The sequence below is a fragment of the Saccoglossus kowalevskii genome, chromosome 3 (genome assembly GCF_978046115.1).
Source record: "Saccoglossus kowalevskii chromosome 3, keSacKowa6.1, whole genome shotgun sequence".
NCBI lineage: Eukaryota > Metazoa > Hemichordata > Enteropneusta > Harrimaniidae > Saccoglossus > Saccoglossus kowalevskii.
This window is the reverse complement of record NC_140643.1, coordinates 29,472,704-29,497,089: the sequence shown is the minus strand read 5'-3', so window position 1 is coordinate 29,497,089 and position 24,386 is coordinate 29,472,704. Positions and strand designations below refer to the sequence as shown.

The following is a 24,386-nucleotide window of genomic DNA, read 5'->3' as shown; positions in this document are numbered from 1 at the left end:
AATACGGTAATAGTGGGACTGTCACGGGGTAGGCTAGCATCCGACCACAAAGTGATAAGAGGCACGCCTTCACCTCGTGTTGTGGGTTCTTTGACACCCTACTGATTGAAACATCGAAAATAAGCCAGCTAATGCCTGGATTGTTCCCTGTACAACTTATTGTAAGCAGTGAACTAGGGACACGACGAAAGTTATGAAAATAATATCTATTTGAATATAACAAGCGAAAATAATAAACTGTACAAATAGATTTAATATTCGGGCATATACATTATACGTAGACTAGACAATCATGAGATCACACGGGGAACATTCAATATCAGTGAGACACGTATAAACACCAGGCGAATATCAGTACGCGCACAGTGATTCGAAATTGGCCAATCAAGTCACTCGATACAGATGACAGGAACACAATATGCCTCGGAATAAAGAACTATAGAACGACTCATAAATGTGATTAAATACACTGTAATTGCAGGGCTGTTTGTCACTCATAAGACAGCTGTGATTTCTGACTAAAGTCAAGATATACTCATAATGGGGTCTGTTTCTCCGGAAATTGGGATATTAAAGGACGTATTCAGCCCGGAAAATGAGGGAAACATAAATGCCTCGGACGAAAAGCTGGTACATCTAGTTGAAGAAGGGAATGTTGAACAAGTTGAAGCTTTTATTAAGGTATGGAAACAATCTATAATTATAAAAAATAATTCTTTAGTCAGCTTATTAACCTAATGTCATGTATACAGAGACTGAAACATGTACACTTACAGTTAGACAACCAGTATAACTCCATTTCATGTGTGAAATGGACAAGCCGTACAATCTGCGTAGCAGTGAGAAATCAATCTCCATTCATATAAGGTCGATAGTAGTCATTATCATTCATCTGTTTCGCCGCGTATATTGATTTACTTGACAAGGTTATTACATACAATATACGTTAATACGTTGGAGCATCACAATAATTTCTAAGCATATTGTGACTGAACAATGACTTGTCATTCTCGGTATTGTGTTGTCTATGTAGTTTGATAGATTGACTTTATGGCCCTGCATATTATCTGTATGTCGTTTAAAAATATTAAAAGATACCCTACACAGCTACACAATTGTTTATGCATTATTTATCCCACCAGCAGTCGTCAATGACAATACACGATATTAATGTTTTATATATTTAGAATTTTCATTTTTAAAATTTACCAGTACTAATTCCACACACAGTATGGAAATTATATTATTCACCAATAATACAAGACTGTAGAACTATAATAAAGCGCTTGTTGATCTAACCACATGTGTATTTTCATGAATTAATTGACAGGAGGCGAGAGATTTGGATCTAAATCTGGGCATAATAAAAAACAGTATCTCTACAACTGGCTTACTACAGGCAGCAAAACAAGATCATTTTCTAATGATCAAGTTACTGCTGGACCACGGAGCAAAGTTGTTAAAAATTGATACAATTACTAGTAAGTGTTTTATATAAAAAGTAAATTTATGAGTGAATTCATTTGACATAATCTGTTACACGAAATGCGCAGCAGGAAATAATTTTTACTGTTTTCTTTCAGATAAAGAAATGAGAAGAGAATTGAACTTCTCTCTACAGATGACTAATTTTTACCATGGTCTATCCAGTCCGTCGTACATATCACTTACAAGTGATGACCCTCTACGCACTACATTACAACTGATTGGTGAGATTCATAAATTGTCGGACGGAATGTTTGATAATGAATATTTTAGGGTGAGTAATTCTTCATTGTTTTAATATATATTACAAATATATTGTGGAAGAAAATCGATCAAACATATACGTATGATCATAGGAATAAATCAGTAATACTCAATGATTGAAGGTCGAGTAGCCTGACGTGTTCACGTGACACACACTCTTCAGGTAGTAACAGTTTGTAATCTATGGGTGCAAAAATTGAAAATTTCAGGGTGAATATAATGTTATATTAGAGAAGCTGGAAAATTTTGCTGTTGAACTCCTGAGTAAATGTACTACAAATGAAGAGGTGTTGTTACTTTTACACGGAAAGCCAAATCCAGCCAATGCTGAACCGCCACAAAACAAATTGCTTATGTTAGAAAAGGCCATAGAAGTCCGGGCGAAAAAGGTGATTTTTCATTGACATTTTACAAATTGATTTGTCTATTATTTTGTATATTAGTAGTTGTTAAACTAGTGAAGTAGTGGATATAGTTCATTTTATACCAAGCGAGTAGAACATGTTTTTTAATTAGATATCAGTGTCGAGTTACATTAGAAACTGAATTTCTGAATACTTAACATGTATCTAATACCCGACAACAGAACAAACTGCTGAAAATAAGATTTTAGTTATGCTCAACGTGATACTTTATTGGTCGATTTATGTTGCGTTTTAAATTACAGTTTGTAGCAGATTCCAGGTGTCAACATGTGCTAGCGAGTATATGGTATCAAGGTTATGAAGTGTTCAGAAGTTATAGTCTGACATTACTCTACGCACTTCTGGTTTACGGATTGTTACAACCAGTAACTGCCGTATTGTATCTCATCTTGCCGTCAACTAGATTCAGCAAATCTTTGAAGAACCTGAGTACAATGATAATGATGCATTTTTTCGCACAAGTGGGATACATCATTTTATATTTATGCATCATAAATAAGGTGTTATCTTCTGACATGACATCACTACTTGTCAATGGTCCATTGTGGGTATTAGTGTGTGTAATGTACATGCTTTATGGAGTGGGTATGACCCTAAAGCTGATCACAGACATGAAGTTAAGGGGTATTTTGAATGTTTTAACAAACATGTATGGTGGCACTAATATGGCTGTTGTTGTGTGTATATATGATGTACAGATTCTATTATATCTAGTCTGTTTATGCTTTGAAGGTGATTCCGAAGAAGCTGCTATTGTCAATGCGTTATTCCGTTGTATGTGTTGCACGGGTCTATTGAATTCTTGTGCGCAATTGCTTGAGTTTATGCTTTTGAATTCTGCAATAGGCCCAATGCTTATTGGACTAAAATGTGTAATCAAAGATTCTATTCGCTTTCTTGTGGTCTTCTTTGTATTTCAAATTTCTTGCTCTCTTTCACTGCATTATCTCTACTATGACGGGAATCTTGGAGGATTTTCTGAAAGGTAATTAATTCCGTATGTGTTTCATTGTTTAATTAATTGAGTCACTGTTATTGAAAATGTCCATCAATGTAGATTTTATTGTTACAATTTGTTTCAGTTTGTTATCAACCTGTTGGAGCTTACTTTGGTCGCTTTTTGGTATCCATGAATTCAGTAGAATAAATTCGGGGGAGTCACTGACACTTGGATGTTCGCTCAATAAGACAGATTCTTCAACACATAACAGCGATGATACACAGTGTCGCTTCTATACAACCCAGACTTCTCTGAAAATAGTAGCTTCCTATGGTATGATGATGTATGCCTTGTACTGTGGAGTAGTGATTCTTGGCCTACTTAATATCTATATAGCCATGATGACCAATACATATGCCAAAATCTATGTAAGTACCTGAATGTCTTTATCAACATTCAACAGAATGTGCTGATGCAAAACCGCATATATAAATTCTACAAAGTATATTATATATCTCCAATAAATTATTATAGTCAAATTGAATTATAATAATACCACAGGAAGTTGAATGCGAATTTTAAAAAATTAGATTTATTTTATTGTTTCTACTCTTCTGACTTTTATGATACTACACGATTATCGGCAAACTGTACTATAAAAATACTTTCAGCCACAAGATGCCCGCACCGAACCGCACATGCTACGCATAATTTATAACACCAGGTATTACAAAATCCTAGTACGATCCCCAGGCAACAAAACAAAAACTAATATACGTCTTGAGCGTTATTCGACCTAGTGTTGAGCTCATATAATTTGTGCGGACGGTCGTTTATTACTTGCAGTTATGAAGTAAATTGAATTAGAGGCCACACGTGCATTTACTTAGAGACACTGTTTCGTGAACAGATTATTTTACGAAGGTATTTCTACCCTCGTTTGTTATTCAAGCTGTTCAATCAGGACGTGCATACTGTCGATAAGGTACTTTGCCAATTAAACTATGAAAACTATCGTTGACAATAGTCTAGTTACATAAGTGTAGGAAGAATAAGAATAATCAAAAAATCACATAGGTTATTCCAACACCGTGTGATACTACAGTAGTCATTTAGGCGTTATGTTATAACACTATTTGAAAAAACGATATAGAATCTGAATTATTGTTAGTGTTAGAAATACAGATTTAGTTCGAATAAAATAAAATATAATAATAATAAATGTATTAATTCCTTTAACACCTAAGAGCCTGATGATACACACCTAATGTTCTAGATTATTATAGAGGCATATATTCTTTTATGAAATAACACATAGACGCATGCTAATATACTTCTATTGTTCATAGAATGACAATGATATAGAATGGGTGTATGCGTGCACGAGCGTAACTATGCAGTATTCACAGTATTCACTCGCATTACCACCACCTTACAATGTGTTCGAGTTCATAAAGAACTGTGTTATCCGTAGTTTGCCAATAGAAAAACAGGTAGATATCAACACATTTTCAAATACAAGTCGTAAAAGTTAGTTTTTACGTTACAAACAAATAAACTCACAAGAAGCATTCAAACTCACAGCCGCGGCAATTCGCATTGTTACTTGCTTATATGATACAAGTTACACTTGTTTACAGAAAACCACAAGAATAACAGTCATAGGAGTGAGCGATTATGATAAGGTTAGTCTTTCAGTATGAAGTAAAACCAACTGATATATAATAATTTATTATATGGTTGAATGCACATTTAATTATCATCTCTTAATGCCCCCCTCACAATTTCTACAACTGGTACAATATCATTTTATCATATGTCTATAGAAAGGTTCGACATTCCAAAATGTTACTAAATGAAGTTACAACGTATCTGTCTATGTACTAAGAATGAGTAATGTTGTTTCTGTGTAATTAAATTAATTCTGGCATTAAAGCCAAGCAGAGATACAATTACATTATTATTCAATAATGCTTTATTATTATATTCTGTTGAAAATTCTTTTATAGGTCCTTAGACGAATTATATACGAGTATTTAAAACAGAAGTTTGAAGCGACTGACAACCAAACAAACTTGATAGCATGCAAAACGAAATATTAAAATGTGGAATTGTGTGATGGAATCAAGAAAACTAAATTGAAATCCCACTTCGGGAAAAGGGAATGAAAGTTCGTTTGACATAAATGAATTTATTGTCTGTATCTGTAAACTACAACGAATTTGTGAATTGAATATGAATGTACACCAATCAAGTGGTCGATGTTGTTATTGTTGGTGGTGGTGGTGCTGAATATGAAAAACAAACATTTTCCACTGAAATTATGTGTTTTCTATTAGAATAAAACGTTCACAGAATTATTATATTATTAACAATAAATTAAATGTTCGCATTTAATACATTCAATTGTAGATTAATGATTCCAATTAAAATTAAAATAACGAATTATATTTATACTAGTGAACGAAGCGGAATAACAGTTGGAATCTGTACAGTAGAGTATGAGAACTAGTATAGTACTAGACAAAACATTAATGAAACTGCTACGTTTTAAGTAAAGAGCAAATCATTGATATTATATTGGAGAACAGCGTTATGTTAGTTTCTGCGTTTAGGGTACATATTGGTTTTATAGAATAACAATAAATAACGATACTCAAATTCATACTTGCGAGTGTAAGAACATAAAGCAAACGAAAAATAATCCACAAGTACAACAAAGAACTACAATATTTAAGAAGCTCAATGCAAACAGTCAGGGGGTTTATATGCGCAGCACATAGTTAGATGGATCTCACTGCGGGGATTCTATGACAGTTTAATGAGTTAAAAGCTTGTCATCTGACATGATTACAATTTTATGAGTAAATCATGTCAACTATTCAGAGTAAATGACATCAGACGTTAACGCGAACTGTCGTTTTGTTTGTGTGTATATTCTAATATAATGGAAAGTGTAGAAATGGCAATCACGTATTAGCCATCATTTCAGTCATTGATTTCTATTTCTGTAAAGTGTCGTGTGTGATTGTGATCATAAAACTAACAAAGTCATATAATGTAATATCAAAGAAGGTATTTCTTTAAGCATTAATAGCATTGATATATTGCTCAAATCTGTATGTTTTAATTGTGACAGGGCTCCTATATCAACATATGTAATTCAATATATATTAATATACCCAACATCAATTATATTCAATCAGTAATAATAATAATAATACGAATAATGAAAGTGTGGATGTAATGTGGTCAGAGTCTGGCTGCTGCATTTTGAACAGATTGTAGTTTGTCTAGCTGTAATTGGGGGATATAAATTATAATATTACAGTAGTTTAATCTCGATGTCACAAATGCATGTACTAATTTCATTGTAGCGTTTTATCCAATAGAGTCCGAATTTTACTAAATAAATGCGATAAGGTGCAAAGAAAACTGACTCACAAATCTGATAAAATATAGTGCCCCAAATCACCATCAGTTTCAAAATGGACTCCAAGATTACTTATTACTTAGATATATATTTCATTCACAGTTGATTATCATACTTTTATTTGAGCCAATGCCAATACAAAGCAATTTAATGTATGTATTTATGACAACGAATCAATTGCGTTCGCACAGCTTATTTCTCGTAACGTGCAATTCATGGCATTAAGACTATGTGTGTTTTGACATTGTCTTTGTAATTGTATTTTACGGTGACTTACTAGACTTGTTTGATTTATAATGTATCTATTCTTACTGCTGTCATAATAAATCAGTTAATTTTAGGAAGTGAGTAACTTGCTAAATTTCATACTAGAATCAGGCAACACGATTTGTTTTTCAAACACAGCCATGTCTTATGTGCTCGCCTATTGGAAAGAGTGATAGGCAACACACAATAATATACCATACTGTGCGACAAGGATAAGGTAACTAAAGTGCTGGGCAAGGAGTACGCCCGAGCGTACAGGCTATCAAACAGGAAACGCCACCAAACTACTATAACTCGAACGGGGGAGAAGTCGCATACATTATCGCTCAATTGAATGACTGTGATTGGATTACTGTTTTACAACTTCGAGTCACTCCGAGGGCACCATGACCACAATTATAATATATTCTCTTAGGATACTAGTATAAACCCAATTTCAACAGTTTGAGTGTGATCTGAAGTCAAATTCAGGATGCCCCTACCGAATGATATAGATATGTGATATAATTCAATATACATTTTGGTCGTATGGCAGACATTTAAACTATTCGGTAAATTGAAACATCATTGCTTCCTTATCAATGGGACTCGTGTACTTTGACACTTGTATCTATGTTTCTCATTGCAGATCACATTTTACCTTTTAAATGCGGTAAAAATCATTTTGACTCGCGTGTGATAAGCGCACAATGGGAGTCTTTGTGGCTGTTGTGTCTGTAATGATGTATGTATGTACGTGTGTGTCTGTCTGTTGTACTGATATCTCAAGAACCAAGTATCAGACGGCCTTAGTTTTTGATTGAAATTCATACATATCAATTACCTAATTTGCTTATTAATTAGCCAATTTTAAGTATTTTCCTTTGTTTCTCTTGTTCAATTCTACAGATTTTAATAAAACTTGGAACCTAGGTGCCCTCGGATAATGTGTAGACCTGATTAGTTTTGGGTTGAAATACGTACATATTAATGATCTGTTTTGCATATAAATTAGCCAATGAAAAGCCTTTTTACTTTTTTCTTAAGGACTATTAAACAGAATTCAATGAAAATTAATAGTTAAATGGTTTATAACAATGTGCAAACCTAATTAGTTTGTAATATGTGCATATTAATTGCCCAATTTGCATATTAGTTACCAAATTTTTAGCTTTTCCCGAACATCACTGTAACTTCGCACATAGGTGCTCTGGGGTAAGCCATATACATGTTGAGAGTTAATTATGTGCTTACTAATTCCGAATTTGCATAAATTAACCAATGTATGTAAATATCTTGAGTACCATTGAAAGTAGGTGTTGTTGGATAATCCATGTATATTAATTACCTATCATATAAATGGGTTCATGTGATCTCGTATAAGTGAAATATTGTAATCACTTTTACAGGTAAGGACATGCTACAATACAGGCATTTGATAGGAGATTAGCATCAGATAACGACTAACATATCAGATAACCATTTATGGTCATGTATTCTAATTAATATGCATAACTGTATTCTTTCGACACTACTGCAGATGACATGCATCCAGTGTTATAATAAACGACAAGAGATATGACTAACATACCACATGTTCATATAATATATATAACCTCATTGATATGCATAACTATATCTCAGGCACTTTAGGAATGCGCATTCAGTGTTATATTGAAGCATCATACTAGAGATATGTCAAGTGTATCAGATGACTATATATGTTCATGTGGTCCCAATAATATGCAAATGCATGCAAGTTCTGTTACAAATAGGGACATGCAATTAGTACTAATTGTGTTGTCGGATAAGATATAATAAATATCACATTATCATATGTTGTCATGATTTCATTGATTATTTATAATTGCTCTTGCTATATTGCAGTTATATTTTTAAATGCCGTAATTGTTCTATTAGAGGCACATCTGCTCAAAAATGTGGTCAAAATAATACATACTTCATACTTGATTGTGCAAGCAATAAACACAATATTGCGAGTGTGCTTCTACTATACTAAATACAGTACTTATTATTCGTACTTCATGCCCTCAATACCCGTGGAGATCTTTCTAAGCTTACTTTTATTAGTTTATTTGAAAGCATATGAAGTGAATACTGTTTAACAAAATCAGCAGTTAAGTACATTTTGAAAAATACTGTCCGATGAATTAAGTTATCAAAGCATTTTCTGGATTATTTTGAACGCATATTTTCATCTGCTCAACATAAAATTCGATATCAAAAACTGTTCACAATAAAAAGAACTGCATATGAACTCGGAACGTATAACAAGTATAGTTGGGTCAAAACTTTCTGATAATCAATACATTTAGAACGGGCAACAAAAATAAAGTTGCTTAAAACATGTCAATTGTTGGTATACATTAAATAGTCAATAGAAAACGAAAATGAAGTATGAGTCTGTATGAACAAACTCTTGACATGTATGCTAGAGCAAATCAACAATCAATTACATTAATTTTGATGCGACAGTGACAACTCCATTCAACACGCAGGGAATACGTATTATTGAATTACCTTCTAGAATCAACAAAACAAAGTAGTTAAACACGGCGTTATATCGATCGTATTGTAGAATGAATGTTTTTTTACGTAAATAGCACGAACAATTTCTGATACATTGTAATATCTGTCAACTTATTGATTACAAACTACATGGTCGGCGACGTTATATGATAAATACGTCTCATCAATATAATTTACAATAATAATTACACAACTTTTTGATTTTGTAAAATGTAATATGACACAGCCTCTGAGTCAGTATTGCAATTTGAGTATACAATGAAGAACATAAATTCCAATTATAAATACAAAGTTATCATAGACCACTTTCTCGAATTAAACAGGAAAACGCGCTATCATCTCGTTGGAGTAGATTCTGTGGTGTATCATATTCAACGACTTTGCCGTCACTTAAAACCAATACGTAATTAGAATCCAGAATGGTTGACATGCGGTGCTGGAAATAATAGAATCATCAGAAGTTATTTTTACAAAAACGATAAATGTACAGTAATCAAAACTCCCAGAACCGACCACAGAATAGTGTGATCGTTTCTGTACGTGTTGGAATATTTATCATGAAGACATTCTAGTGTGCTGCGTCGAGAGCATTTCTGTACGAGGTGACTGTATGAACACTTGTCATACAGACACGCCTAGTGTGCATAAACTGTGGTTGACGGATCACATACTAATTTTACGAAGTACATCGAATGAAGGTAATTAACATATACAAAACACTATTGATAACTTGTGTATATACGCATCTCAAGACTCCATCTACATGCGATGTACACGCTATTCTGTTCATTGTTGTATTAATAATATAAGCATTACCTAATGAAGGTAATGATGCAAATAAGCGTAAATTGAATAAGTATGTAACTGAGATCGAGGTCGGACTTCATTATTCTTTTCATTATTCGCTAATTTTCATAAACGGGTGAATTTGGGCTTGTTGCTGTCCAATTTATCTAAAACCTGTCGTGAATTATATTTAGCTGCATGTTTATGCAAACGTTTCGTACATGTAGACAGAACTTGCCGCCTTACAGGTCCACAAGAATAAAGAAAAGACGGTGGCGTCCCAGCCACCTCCTCCAGACACAAATGAATAAACTCTATGATGTCTGACATATACGTACAGCTATGGTGAGAACAGTAGTATCTTGAAACGACGATGATATCACGTGACTTATTATTGTGTCCTGGAAAGGAATAATACGCATTGTATAACTTATATTATAATAGGTAATACAATGGTCATTTGCGTCACTACATATTTGTTCTAAAGGTAAACATCATATACAACCTATGTACACATTCATATGCCATAAAGAGAATTTAAGTTAGAACAAAACACAATTAACAACAGACTTCTAATAAGCGTGTCACAAATATGTTTGGTTGATTGATTGATTGATTGATTGATTAATTGATTGATTAATCAATTTTGCAACAAATTTGTATTTCAGTTAACCAAACATCTCTCCTGTACTTACTGTTTTTATATCAATAGATGCCGTGGCTTCATCCATGATAACAATCTTGGCGTTCCTGAGAAATGATCTGGCTAGGCAAAACAGCTGACGCTGGCCAACACTGAAATTCTCACCTCCATCGCTAACATGTGAATCTAATAGTGAGAGTCGAACTGTTTAATTATCATAATATATCTGGACACACACATAGAATGTTCAAGATCAGTATTTTCTCAAATTAAATGAAAAAAGTCATTTACAGACTAACCTAATTGACCAGCAAGTTTAAGAACGATATCTTTCAATTGGGCAGCAGACAGAGCATTCCATATTTCCTCGTCACTTCGCTTCTCTTCTGGGTCCATGTTAAATCTATAATGATATTTAGCATACAGTGGTTTTTATTGAGTAATGGGATAATTTTAATTTTCAATAATGTAATGTTTCCACGTGAGATAACATACATACTACAAGACACATACCTTATAGTTCCACTAAACAATACAGGATCCTGTGGGATAATTGATATTTGTCTTCGTAATCTCAGCAGGGGTACATGCGATATATCAACACCGTCTATCAGGATACGACCTACATAGAATACATCAAATTATCTTATTGTAATGTTGGTATATACTCCAATGAATTAAAGATTCACATATACTTGTAAGGATAAACTATCGCACATTGGTTAAGTAACAAATGGATACAAATTAACGATGCTCGCTTCTGTTTGCATGGCAAAATAAGTATAAAAATCTAGAAAAAATGCAGTAATTTATATAAACATTTTGCATGAAAAAGCTGGGTAATATTTAGGTGGCAACAATTCTGATCGCAAAAGGACAAGACAAAAAATTCATCGTAATTACATAATTACAACAACAAAACAACAACGATATACATTTCCCCCATATACCTTGAGCCTCATCAATGATGATAAGGACAAGGCAAACATGAAAACTGAAATTCATACCTTTAAACGTGTCAATAATTCTGAATAATGCCAAGGTGAGCGACGATTTACCACTACCAGTTCGCCCGCATATACCTATCTAATTAAATCACACATATTAGTATGTTTGTCTGCATACATTGTTTAAACTTGATTGGAATAGCATGTAACTGCAATGTTTATAACACAAATACCTTATTGCCTGCTCTAAAGTGAATGCTGATATCTTGTAATACAGGTTCCAATCCAGTAGCATAACGTACTGAAATGTTCTCTATGTTGATATCCCCTCTATCGGGCCAATCTTTTGGTGGGTTGCATATTCCTGTTATTCAAACGCAATACGCGAATAAAGTTTCCATTATAACACATGCATGTACGCGTGTTCTCTACTCAACGGAATTGGCTACACATCAAACTCATTCGATACATGCACATCGAATATTATTCACATCAGTCGTGTCAAACAGCAATACTTCTTCTGCCATTTTTAAATGTAATAGATTTATATTGTTTCAAAATTTACTAGAAATACTAAGTTGAATTATAGTGTTATGCATATGAAAATGGTTGCTATGACTATACAAGAACCATATATATACAGTCAATACCTATCATGCCACGTACACATACGCATACACATTAATAACAGTGATATGCACGAAACTAATAATATATCCGGAAACAATTTACTAAATCCTCATTATCGCAAACATCAAACAATAGAGTCGATGGTGTCAAATAAATACTTTATACTACTTATTTAAAATAGTTATGACAAAATAAAAGTAAGCATATCTATTGCATATTAAGTTCATTTCAGTAATTTTGAGCAAGCAGGGAAACAGACATTGTGAATTTTCAACATACCGTTATACTGTTCAACCTCAATGTTCGTATAATGTTTAACTCGTTCAACTGCATTCATTTGCATTTCAATATCTACCGCATTCCGTATTATCCACGTCATATATCCTGATATCTGAATAAACGAGAGATAAATGTTTTTGTTGTAGTTAGCCATTATACCAAAATAATTGGATACGCTCATTATTATGCATATACTACCATGGACAAATTGGGGCAATCTATAATGGCTATTTGGTTTCGATCACTATACCAGATTATACATTCCACAAATGTTTTTTATGTGCCTACCAATATAATAGGTTCACGCGTTATCTTAACTCGGATGTGACACAATATATCCATGTACCGGAATAACAGTATACACACATACATTTATGTACTCATTCATTGTGGACTCACATCAGGCTGGTTAGTCAAAAAAATGAACTACTAAGGCTGTACAGTTAAATGGAACAATATGAATATGAAGCAGTATAAAATTTGACTTAAAGCACATGCTTAACTTAGGTTCTAGACGCAACAAAAAAACAAGAGAATCAAATGAAAAAAAAAAGATTGTGACTGAATTGTTAATAACTATTACGGCTCACTGAAATTGCGTAGGTCAAAGAAAGACCAACTAGACTCGGTTCAAGGCCAGTTGCAACTGAGGATACCAATCCAGACAATCCTGATATAAGAATAATAACAGCAGCCAAGAATTCCTGAAACAAATATGAACCAGAATTACACGTGATTTTAAACAAAAGAGCAGCGACGTATGTAAGGAAGTATGAAACAATAAATACTTTTCTTCAAATATAAAAAAACGTTCACTGAGTTCTGGAATGCGTGTTCACAAAAGTAAACATACGACAATGAATGATATTTCTCGGTGAACTAGTACACGTGATATGTATCAAATAACCAAACATGCAATATGTTGATATATATTTAAGTAAAAATTATACTTATAAGTTAAGTACGCGAATCGTTAATTGTGGCATGGGTCTCATTATATATACATTTGTGTGCCAAGCGAACGAAACGTAAAACACTCCAAGTCGTGTAATTTAATATATTAATGTCAAATACTTTAGGTCAGTATATGTGTAGACATATGTCGATAAGCTCACCAGTCGGATTCCCAGCCACCTATTGCCGGTATGTAGATACAACTGTGCAACATTGTTAAAATCCACTGTTCGAAGTAAACGTCTTTTGAAAGCACTTTCTTTTCTGAAATATTTAAATATGTATTAATGATTGTTAATTTACTAGTTACTGTGATAACTTATTATTGGAATGACAAGCTCTAAACTATATAATCCATGGTTATCTCATTCATTTCAAGGCGACGACATTGTAGAGTACGTCATGAATGTTTAATCCTGATAAGTCAATGCATACCTATAAGCTCTAATAGTTGACAAACCTCCCAGTGATTCTGAGTAATGGGCAAACACAGGTGACCGTGTTATGCTATCAAGGCGCTGAATTTCTCTAAAATGAAAAACATAATTACTTGTATTATTTCACATGAATGAACAATATAGAAAATAGACAAAACAACTAAGTTGTATTAAATTATTCAAACGTTACTGGCGATCTGGGTATTTATGTGTTAATTAAATATTACTAGGTAATTAACAAACCTTGAGGTGGTAATGTAATATCTTTGCAAGAAGATATACACAATCAACACAGGTGTCACAAACGCAATAAAGATCGGAGTCACAATACTATTCACAACTAAGGCTGAAACCACTTGTAAGAACGAGTTCATAAAAGAGTTCATGGTAAGCCAAATTTTCTAGAAATATACAAATAATGCACAGCAATTTGATAAATAACAATTTCATGTAATCTTTATGTAATTTGTAACTTATTCATTTAGAACAGTACATCCATAAATATAGATATAGAATTTAACATAGAATTAAACAATCCACTGCAAAAATGACGAGAACACAATAAAGAAATGCATAAATAGGGTATGAAATAAAATGACTACGAAATAATATGATAAAATTACAATAAAAAAATGACAATAACATAGCAATCCGAACAAAACGATAAAATGCTTAAATGGGGTAAAATATTGACAACAAAGTAGTAAGATAAAATTATACAATATTATTAGCAGCTGTAGCTGCTCGATATTTAAAAGAGCGAGTGTGAGATTTTGAAATATGAAATCGATTTCTGGTGTTGTAGGAATGGATGGCAGAGTTTGAAATGAGACGGTCAGATAAATATGGTGGGACTAAATATTGCTTGCATTTGTAAACGAGTTTATTAAAGTGTTTAGTTTTCTTGAATGGTTGGCCAACCAAGAGCTGATCTTGCAATAGAGACAGATTCATGTATTTTTAAGCCACATTGGATGCGTACAGCAAGGTTGGTGATGCGTTGCAGACTACTTTTTAGTGTAATGCTGCAGTTAAATTACAGTGTCACAGTAATCAAGTAGTGAGAATACTGTGGCAGAGATAATGTCCTTGCGAGCTTTCTCAGGAATGCAGCGACGAGATCTTGCGAGGCGTGATAGGCGGAATCCACATGTCCTACGAAGGTAGGCTATATGGTTACACCATTTTAATTCAGGATCTATTCTTAGCCCAATACAAGTTGCAGATGTAGTTGAGTGAATTGTTTGATCTTTTATAATGAGAGTTTTGTAGTTGTTGACGAGTGCCAAACAGCATATACTGATATTTTGATAAGTTGGGTTGAAGTGAATTAGCAGAAAACCACAGTAGAAGGCGGTTACTTTCTTGTTCAATTTCATTGTGAATGCAGTCAAGGTTGGTGTAGTTAGACGATTTGAGGAGATTGAGATCATCGGCGTAGCCATATATTGATGAAGGAGATTGGAGCCAAGTTGGTAGATCATTGATGTAGATGGAAAATAAAACAGGTCCACATACACTACCTTGTGGGACACCAGTCTTGACATCAATGAGCTCGGAGTAATGGCTACCAAGTTTAACACACTGAGTGCGGTCAGAAAGGTAGCTACGAAACCAATGTAAGGTTGTGGGATGGAAATTGTAATGCTTGAGTTTGTGGAGAAGAATTTCACGGTAGACGGAATCAAATGATTTTGACAGGTCTAACATTAGAAGACATGACAGTTTCTTATTGTACATGTTTTCAAGAATGTCATCTGTAAGGCGTTGTAGAAGTGTAGTTGTAGAGTGCTTTGGTCTGAATCCAGAAAAGGTGGGATGGAGAATCTTATTTGCTTCCAGGAATTGAAGTAGTTGTTTGCAGACTAGTTTTTCAAGTACCTTTGATAAGGTTGGAAAAAGTGAGATTGGACGATGGTTCTGGAAATCCTGCTTATCCTTCTTGCCTTGTATAAATGACTGCTTTGAACACATATATTATTCTGTGAAACTGTATTGTAACGATGAATAATATATACGCTACAACATTAGTAAAATCAATTGTACCTGATCTATAACTTGGGTATCAGCTGAAAGTCTGTTCAGTATCCGACCTGTTGGAGTTGTGTCGAAAAACCTCATTGGTGCATTGACGATATTACGTAATAGCGCAATGTGTAAACGTTTGGCAGCAAATAAAGAAAATATTATATGACAAGATGTGGCTAGCAACGTAGCCATCACGTAGGACATAGTAAGTGAACTGTAACCGGTCAAGTAGTAACTTAATATTTCATCTTGTTCTTTCTGTAAAATATAAAACATGAATATAACATTGATACAGAGTGTCTTATGTTCCAGACATAGTAATGTAATTGCCAATGGAGAAGCATTAGTTTAATTTGAAATGTAAATATTTAGTGGTGTGGATGGTTCGGGTGGATTAATCATGTCAAGGGTAACATATCTGATTTTATGTTGAAAATGTTATAAACAATTTGAATTTCAAACCCCTTAGAGAACAACAACATAACATTGAGGCTTTTTGACCATTTCATGATATGAAATTCCTCGGTTCATATGGTCAGCTGTACAATCCTCCAAATACAAATGAACAGCGTCATGCTCCACGTGGAGTGTATTTTGTAACATGTATCATACTGTCACTCATTTCATACATTATATCTTAGCCACATATCAGATGCACCGCACATACCTTTGTCGCGATGCAGAGGGGAACAATTGTCCAGAGAACACAAATGACCCTAAATTATACTCGTATGACTGAAGTATAACCATCAAAGTTAACAAAATAGTATATTCAACTATGGAATTTCAGATTATTGTGAAAAGAAATTAAGAAATATTCTGAAGTATACCTCTGTTTGGTTGTCTGCATTAACACCAGCTTCAGACCAATCAGACAACCAAAAGTTAGTTAATATCAGTAAAGTGCCTTGTGTTGCAAACAAAGCTAAGATAAGACAAACAATTGGGTATTTGATTGCGTTTGCATAAGCCAGAAACACCGTCACGGACATGGAGCCAGTCTCACGTTCTTCTTTTTCAATTAACTTTTCTCCGCATACTGTAAGTAACATATATAAAATAGCGTAAGGAATACCAATATTGACTGTTATAATAACTTGTGAGTAACGTCAAGATTCCCAGCAAAACATGGGACAATTATGATAAAAAGAAATATCTTTGAAAAGTATTTTTGAAATATCATCCACATCAAAGCAACTTAGTTTGATGATCAGAAGAAATAACTTCTAATTTCTGTAGAAAATCATACATAAAATTAAATGTTATGTATATTCATAATATCAATATAGCTTTAATAAATTCACCAAACAATGAGGTTGATAAGAACAGCTCCCCATAAGAGTTCACTCATGCTTCTAACAAATGATTTTGAACAAGCAGCAACGTGGCGAAATATCTCCTTTATTAGCAACGTACATTTTAATTAGAGAAGTGAGGATATCATCTGTTGGAGATCCGTCTAAGGTACCCATATCAGTAATACCAAAGCAATTGGACTTGTGGTTTTCAACACGAAGTCAAAAATATGACTATTTACCAAAACAAATCTACACCAACTTGAAATATCAAAGCAATCAGACTTACGGTTTTCAAGAAAAACGCGAAAAAGTAAAAAGTTGATGCGGATGACAAACAACAACGAGCACGGACGGACAATCAGTAATATGATATGACGAAGTCAACAGAAGAGCTTGTATACATTTTGTATAAGTGCACAAGAGTTGAATGATACTTACTTTTGTCCGTTTTGGACATGTTGTGTTTCTGTGAGACTTGCTTCTTTAGGTAATCCCGCTCGTCGCCAGTATTTTTCTCAATATCACTTTCCACTTCTGACTCACTTAACATCTTCATTACGCCTTCCCATTCCGAATATAGTGTTGGGTCATGCTGTTGTATTGCTGTTAAATTCCCCTGTATAGCAATTGTGCCCTTATCAACAACGATAACCTGAAAAATATGAATTATGTGTATGTGTGAAAAATCACAACTTAGTTGATAACAATAAATGCTTCACCGTAATAATTATATGTAATGTTCGTTACCTTGCTTGCATATTTCAGATATTGCAACTGGTGGGTTACAAGGACAACAGTGCGTTTTTCTTGTTGAATTAAGAAGTCAATAATTCCATCTTCCATCAAGTGAGATCCTACGTGTACATCTAGAGCTGATAACGGATCATCCTGCAGTGAGTGCAGTAAGTAAATGTATAATAATCGATAGTTATAGAAAATGCACATACCAAGAATGAACAGTTTGAAATTCGATCATGTTCGTTAATACATTGTTATGTGATTAACAAATGCTCTACAATTTCTCTACACATAACAAACATAATTGGCAAACTGTTTAATGCATTTTATATTTTGGGTAAATGGTGACTGCGGTTGCCCTGGTGGACCTACCAATATTAATATATCGGTTTTGCTGTACAGTGCCCTGGATAAACTGACTCGTTGTTTCTGTCCTCCACTGAGGTTAATGCCCTTCTCTCCAATCTCCGTCATATCACCACCAGGTAGAATTTCAATATCAAGCAGCAACGAGCAAGCTTGCAGTACTCTTTGGTACCTTTAAATTTGAAGTAAATGTGTGTTATACCGTGTATTTAGAAAACACATATTGACATGTGGTATTGAAATGATTCAAATGTAAACTATATTTTGGATTTTGAAGAAGCTGTCAAAACACATTGTGGAATACAACTACTATACCTATAAAATACCAGGTGTTTGTCTCAGGAACGAATTGTTAACATTCTTTTAAAGTTGCACTAATTATAATTGTGCCTGTGATAATGAGGCCATTACCCATACGTACCTTGCATAATCAAATGATGAACCAAACAATATATTGTTTCTGAGGGTTGCATTCTGTAACCATGGTTTTTGAGGCACGTAGGATACTGAATTTGTTTTTCTGCGAAATGAAATTAATCAATACAACATTTTCGAACAATTATCTGCAGTCAACACATATAGGAGACTGAATTTAATAGCACTTTGCAGTCTTGTCGTCGGCGTTTGATGTTAGTTTTGGGCAAGTTTGTCATGGGCTATCACTACAATCGCAGTGTTCTTCCTATTCATGCAATACAAATTTCAGCTTCCAATAGTTCCTTGTACAATGTTTTCCTTATGTTTGATAAAACGGCAATAAATGTGTCAGAAGTTTCTTTATTTGAATGAAATATTACCCTAGTTAACATCAGAAAATCACTATGTTTCCCATACTACATTCTTTTCTTTCATGTTCAAATATAAATTATATATGAACTAGGGAATTATTGGGTTAGTTCTACTTGCCTATTAAACTCTACTTTGCCACAAAGAATAGTCATTTCTCCAAGTATTGCCGATATAAGGGATGACTTTCCGCTACCAACTAAACCTATAATCATTGTGAGACCTCCTGAAGTCATAAAAATACAAACATGTATCACATCAATATTTAATATCACATTTATCAGTGCTTTATAATTTTGTATTTCATGACACATATTAAATTTATATTATTTACAACCCATTACAGATACGAATATGAATATAGCGAAAATGCAATACACATTTTAATACCTACGCCAAATGTAGATATGTGTGAACACCATAGAGACTTTTCTACGTAAGTGTTAAAATGCTATAAATATACCGACAAATACCTGCGACGAATACTCATTGTTAGAACAGTTGTCAAGTAACATTCGAATTATTGTATGTATATGGTAGTGTATATTAATTTACCTTTTGGGATTTCAGTGGTTATATTATGTAATGTGGGTGTCTCAGATTCTCCCTCCCAAGAGAATGATGCACCTGTAACCTGGACAATTGATATAAGCAGTGTCTTACAAATATCTACACGTCTACACGACCATAACATAATACTTTATCACTCAGCCATCTTGGCAACCATTATTTGACATAAATTGTTATCATAAAGAATACTTGTTAGACTAATATGCAAATCGAACTTATAGTTATATCTCAACACTTTTTATAAAACATACCTGTATTGCTACATTGTCTGGCAAGATAGTTTCATGTGTACAATAGCCAAGACTTTCTGATTCGAAACTACCATATGACGATTTATCGTTGTTTAACTTTGTAGTTGTGAGCTGTGTTTTCCATAATGGCTCTGTCTCAACGCTGTCAACATACTCGTCTGTTGGATCATCAGTGTACTGAAATATAAATCCAAAATCACTGTGACATAGACAATACGTAAAATTATGTTAAATTGATGTGATATGGCAGGAACTTCCTGTCAAATGAATTATGGGATATATGTCACTGTTACATGGTGCTTAGTTCTAAACTATACTTTAACAGACATTACCTTTTCATCTTGTTCAGGTTCAATGTCACGGTAACCTATGTGTGTGTCTGGTCGTCCATAGTACATCCCAGATAAGTCAATTTCATCAGATGAGAAGAATATTTTCAATCGTTTGGTGCTAGCAATACCGTTAACAAAGTAACCGAGCATATTTGGAAGTTGAAGTAGTGGAACCACGAGTTGATTGAACAGCGCTAACGATGCAAATGTTATTTCTGGAGTGAGAGGAGTTGGACTCAGTGTTGAATAGACAACGAATGACTATAAACGAAGAAGATATAAACATTACATTTATGAATACTCGGCTAATAAGTATTAATCCCACGTTTATATAAACTAAAACAGTGTCAAACTGTTTCATATATCACATTCATTTGGTATAGTTTGAAAACATTCCATGCGATTTTAATTATAATATGTATTAGTACTTACAATTAATGTCACAAAAATTGGCGTGGCATTAGAAGAAAACGCTGAAAGATAAGAAATATCGCAAGTCATAATATCATATGTCTTGTTTTTCATATATCCCGTTCGTGTCTTTCGCGGATAAGTGTTGGTTGGGAGATTTAGAATTTTACCTGATATGTGAAAAAACCAGATATATTTTAATTCCATCAAGCAATATTTATACCATTAGTATTTTGATATTTTGATGACGTGGTTAGTTTATTCTGCTATTTCAAATAGATATTTAATACACAGTATGGCAACATTAAACAATTATTAACTGCGCTTCGGATATATGAAGAATTGTTTACCCGTTATGTCAAATTTTTTTCTCATCAGAGTGACAAATTGTCATAACACGAAGACTGTTTATTGGCGTGTGGAAATCGTTGGAATACACACATACAACCAAGATGGCCGTATCTGTATTGGAAAAAATATTTTAGTTTTCCGCATCTTTTTAAACATACCTTTCGAGATCGAATTTTGCCTTTCCAATACTGTCTGCCGACTTCGTATTTTTATATTCAAATTGTCTGCCTCATTCGTTTTGCAATGTTACTAACACGGATGTTTCAGACGTGATTTGGTAAATTCGCATGTATATCAGCCGCCAAGCGGTGGGTCCATAACTCTTCTTGTGCCGGTTCTTAGTCTTTGTTATGGTGTTTTAGTTATTTCAGATACATTTTAGAAGAGCCAAGGTTCTTCCCAAAAACTTGCGTAACACAAACGTGAGAGGCCAATATAATTATATTTTGTGGGTTCGACAAAAGCGAAATAATGTCAGTTGGAAAAACTGTTGTAGCTGATCATCTACTTTATTTTTACAAAATGACCTTAACACTGATAAGGATGCAGATAAAGCCGGGGGAGTCACTGGGCGCCGGTGCTTCGCAGCCAGTTAAAAACTGGACACAAAACGATCGACGTTGAGGGCGTTTTGGCTGAAGATATTGCCAAATATTACCTAGATTTAGCTAGAATTGGTGTTTAAAAAAGATCGTGAACATGGGGGTCAAAATACCGCCACATACCGTCAAAAAAACCAAGAGTTTAAAGGATATCAGGATTCATGGCAACAGTTCTGTTCGAATTTCTTAATGAAAGGAGAAACCGTTCCCCCATTTTCAAATGGAATATGCTAGCCTGGAACATGTATTAGGCAATGTGTATACGAGTGCGTGAGCGTTGACGTTTCAGAAAATGCAGTCATTTGTTTTCATAAAAATTTGCATACTCAGATTGTAGCAAGTGGATCATATTCGCATAAGCTACGTAATGGTCAACTTATGAATAGTTATGATGTGATTTAAGATTGTGTGAGCTTTGAGTTAGCAAAGCAGAACTTGTCAGTGTTTAGTGTTTGATGTCACTTCCTCGGCAACAAGTGCGCTTAGCAATCAAAGTCCTATACAAATTCATGAGAATAATAACAAATTTCCGCCTCGGAAACATAACATTTAGTGTATACAAAATCCTGCATGGAGCATCCTGATTGGTCGAGAAGCACTATGTTTGTCGCAGGTGTCGGCCCATTTTGTGTTGGAATTTGAACAAACACGAAAGGAATGCCACAACGAAATGACGAATTGTGATAATATGCATACATATTTGAAACATAATGAACAACAATGACAAAACTCACTTGTAATGATTATATGAACACCAACAAGCATCATTTGTTTTATCTCCCGTGCCCGGACCGTCTCAATAGTAGCGAAAAATAGTGCTTCCCAGCCACACAGTTTAAGTAACTTTATACCTTGTAGCATTTCGTTGGACTTCTTTAAACGTTCATCAGATATGGCCTACAAAAAAGATTAAATTTCAAGTGCGTGTTATTTATGTATTATTAATAAATTATCTTTACCTATCATATCTGAGAAGACCTAGACGATTGATCGATGTGGAGTCCTGAGATATTGTCCAGTCACCTTTAACGACATTAATGGCCATACCGATATTATTAAATATCTGATCAATAACGAAACGAACGTACTTATAGTATAAGTCGTCTGAGGGCGCAGTTACATAAATCACAGAAGTACTATTACAGATAACCTGTAAGGTCATTGTATGCATTGCGTTTTTCAGATATTCTACAATGCAAAACCTGTTTTTTTATTATTATTAGAAATATCAGAGTCAATATTTACTCCTTATGCATATGCATAATGAAACAGATAATGATGTGATGGTAATTCATTCACAAATCTCTTCACACTTTTATTCTAAAGTAGTGTAATTCGTTGTGTCTAAAACTTACCAACACTTTCCTTTGTAATCTGCTCATGTTATCACTGATTTTGTATTGTAAGGGCGTAACAATTAAAAATACTGAAGACCCAATAAGCGCTGCTATCCCTAATTCCATATATAACAATAACAGGATGACGATAACCTGAAATTGACGAGTTGATGTACATATCATATTGATGTGTATGCATGTAACAGATAACAGATAACATAAATAACACGCCATTATTTTGATTGGCAAAGACGGTAAAATGATCAAGGTATTACTAAAATGATGAAACGTAACCAAAAGAAATAAATTTGTTTACATAACTATCATAGCAAATGATGGTTATTCATATACTTTTGGTGATTGCATTAATTAATTAAAACAATTGCATTTTGTGAACTTTAAAATTAAACACAATTATTGTTCGTTTATTTCGTTTCACGTACCTGATATGGTATGGTAAGTATGAAAAATTGCATCATGATAAACCATTGTAGAGCTATACAGTCCACCGACATGTGATTAGTGATTTGTCCAATTGACATGGTCTCACTAGATAATGTAGATGACGTCAGGCGTAATGCTTTGTCATATATTGCACTCTGTGTCGGAAAATGAATAAATTGTTAGACGTCGGTTTACTGAATAGTTTGCATACATTGCATTGTCAACCAGAACACGTAATACGATAGTATGCGGTGGTAGAACAGTGTTAATGTTTTAATAATATCGCGTCGTCTAAACATGCGGCATTAAGTATCAAGGATGTCAGAGATGGTGTGTATAATGAATATGGCACTGATAATTAAATAATAACACATGCTTGTGAGGGTAATATCACGATTTGTTGCCTGCCCAAGAGATGGTGGCCATAACCATAATATTGATGATGCCAGCTTAAGGCGAGGGCATCATCAATATTATGGTTATGACCAATAGCCCGAGGGCAGACTACAAATCGTGATATTGCCCGAATAATCATTGCATATGTTATTTATTTTATCACATTGAACTGACATCAACCATGCATAATCACACCTACCATACATCACTCACAACAACAACATTTATATTTGAAGTATGCAATATTTTATTTTACTTATTATAAAAAGTTTCACATGACATAAATACGCTGTTTGCGGGAAAAAAAAAACGAAATACACTCGTAATTTATGGCGCCCGCCAACTCGTGAGTGAAAAAAAATTATCTCCATTTTTTTTTTCGAACGCCGCCTAACAAATCCAAGTTATTTGATCACTCTACAGATAAAAATGTCTGAGTGCCGTGGAAGTGACTGAA

The 24,386-nt window shown here is 33.9% G+C and overlaps 2 protein-coding genes across 2 annotated transcripts; one reads left to right on the top strand and one right to left on the bottom strand.

Annotated features, from left to right (window-relative positions):
- The first annotated feature begins 540 nt into the window (after positions 1–540).
- Positions 541–5,216, top strand: LOC102810159 (transient-receptor-potential-like protein). Its single transcript, XM_006825456.1, has 9 exons — positions 541–681; positions 1,331–1,481; positions 1,584–1,759; positions 1,959–2,138; positions 2,417–3,159; positions 3,257–3,542; positions 4,464–4,607; positions 4,755–4,799; positions 5,124–5,216. The coding sequence occupies exons 1-9, from the start codon at positions 541–543 to the stop codon at positions 5,214–5,216; spliced, it is 1,959 nt and encodes a 652-aa protein (XP_006825519.1).
- A 3,644-nt stretch (positions 5,217–8,860) lies between these two features.
- On the bottom strand, positions 8,861–23,240 carry LOC100366637 (ATP-binding cassette sub-family C member 9-like). The gene is made up of 25 exons (XM_085496565.1): positions 23,108–23,240; positions 22,487–22,649; positions 20,821–20,861; positions 20,389–20,649; positions 20,057–20,233; positions 19,791–19,869; positions 19,356–19,461; positions 18,871–18,969; positions 18,456–18,621; positions 18,093–18,233; positions 17,784–17,997; positions 16,878–17,086; positions 16,066–16,305; positions 14,263–14,420; positions 14,018–14,110; positions 13,744–13,846; positions 13,219–13,332; positions 12,629–12,740; positions 11,953–12,083; positions 11,780–11,858; positions 11,286–11,394; positions 11,072–11,175; positions 10,825–10,958; positions 10,468–10,530; positions 8,861–9,779 (listed from the first exon to the last, which is right to left on the bottom strand). The coding sequence occupies exons 1-25, from the start codon at positions 23,213–23,215 to the stop codon at positions 9,639–9,641; spliced, it is 3,345 nt and encodes a 1,114-aa protein (XP_085352691.1). The 5' UTR covers positions 23,216–23,240; the 3' UTR covers positions 8,861–9,638.
- Between the last annotated feature and the right edge of the window lie 1,146 nt (positions 23,241–24,386).

Bases quoted from the DNA above. Each gene is read 5' to 3' on its own strand.
- LOC102810159 (XM_006825456.1), top strand. From the start codon at position 541: ATGGGGTCTGTTTCTCCGGAAATTGGGATATTAAAGGACGTATTCAGC. The intron at 1,760-1,958 runs GTGAGTAATTCT...TGAAAATTTCAG, and splicing joins TTGATAATGAATATTTTAGG to GGTGAATATAATGTTATATT. The intron at 4,608-4,754 runs GTAGATATCAAC...ACTTGTTTACAG, and splicing joins GTTTGCCAATAGAAAAACAG to AAAACCACAAGAATAACAGT.
- LOC100366637 (XM_085496565.1), bottom strand. From the start codon at position 23,215: ATGGAATTAGGGATAGCAGCGCTTATTGGGTCTTCAGTATTTTTAATT. The intron at 17,998-18,092 runs GTAACGAACATT...CATATTTTTCAG, and splicing joins ATCTGAAATATGCAAGCAAG to GTTATCGTTGTTGATAAGGG. The intron at 10,959-11,071 runs GTTAGTCTGTAA...TCTCACTATTAG, and splicing joins TAAACTTGCTGGTCAATTAG to ATTCACATGTTAGCGATGGA.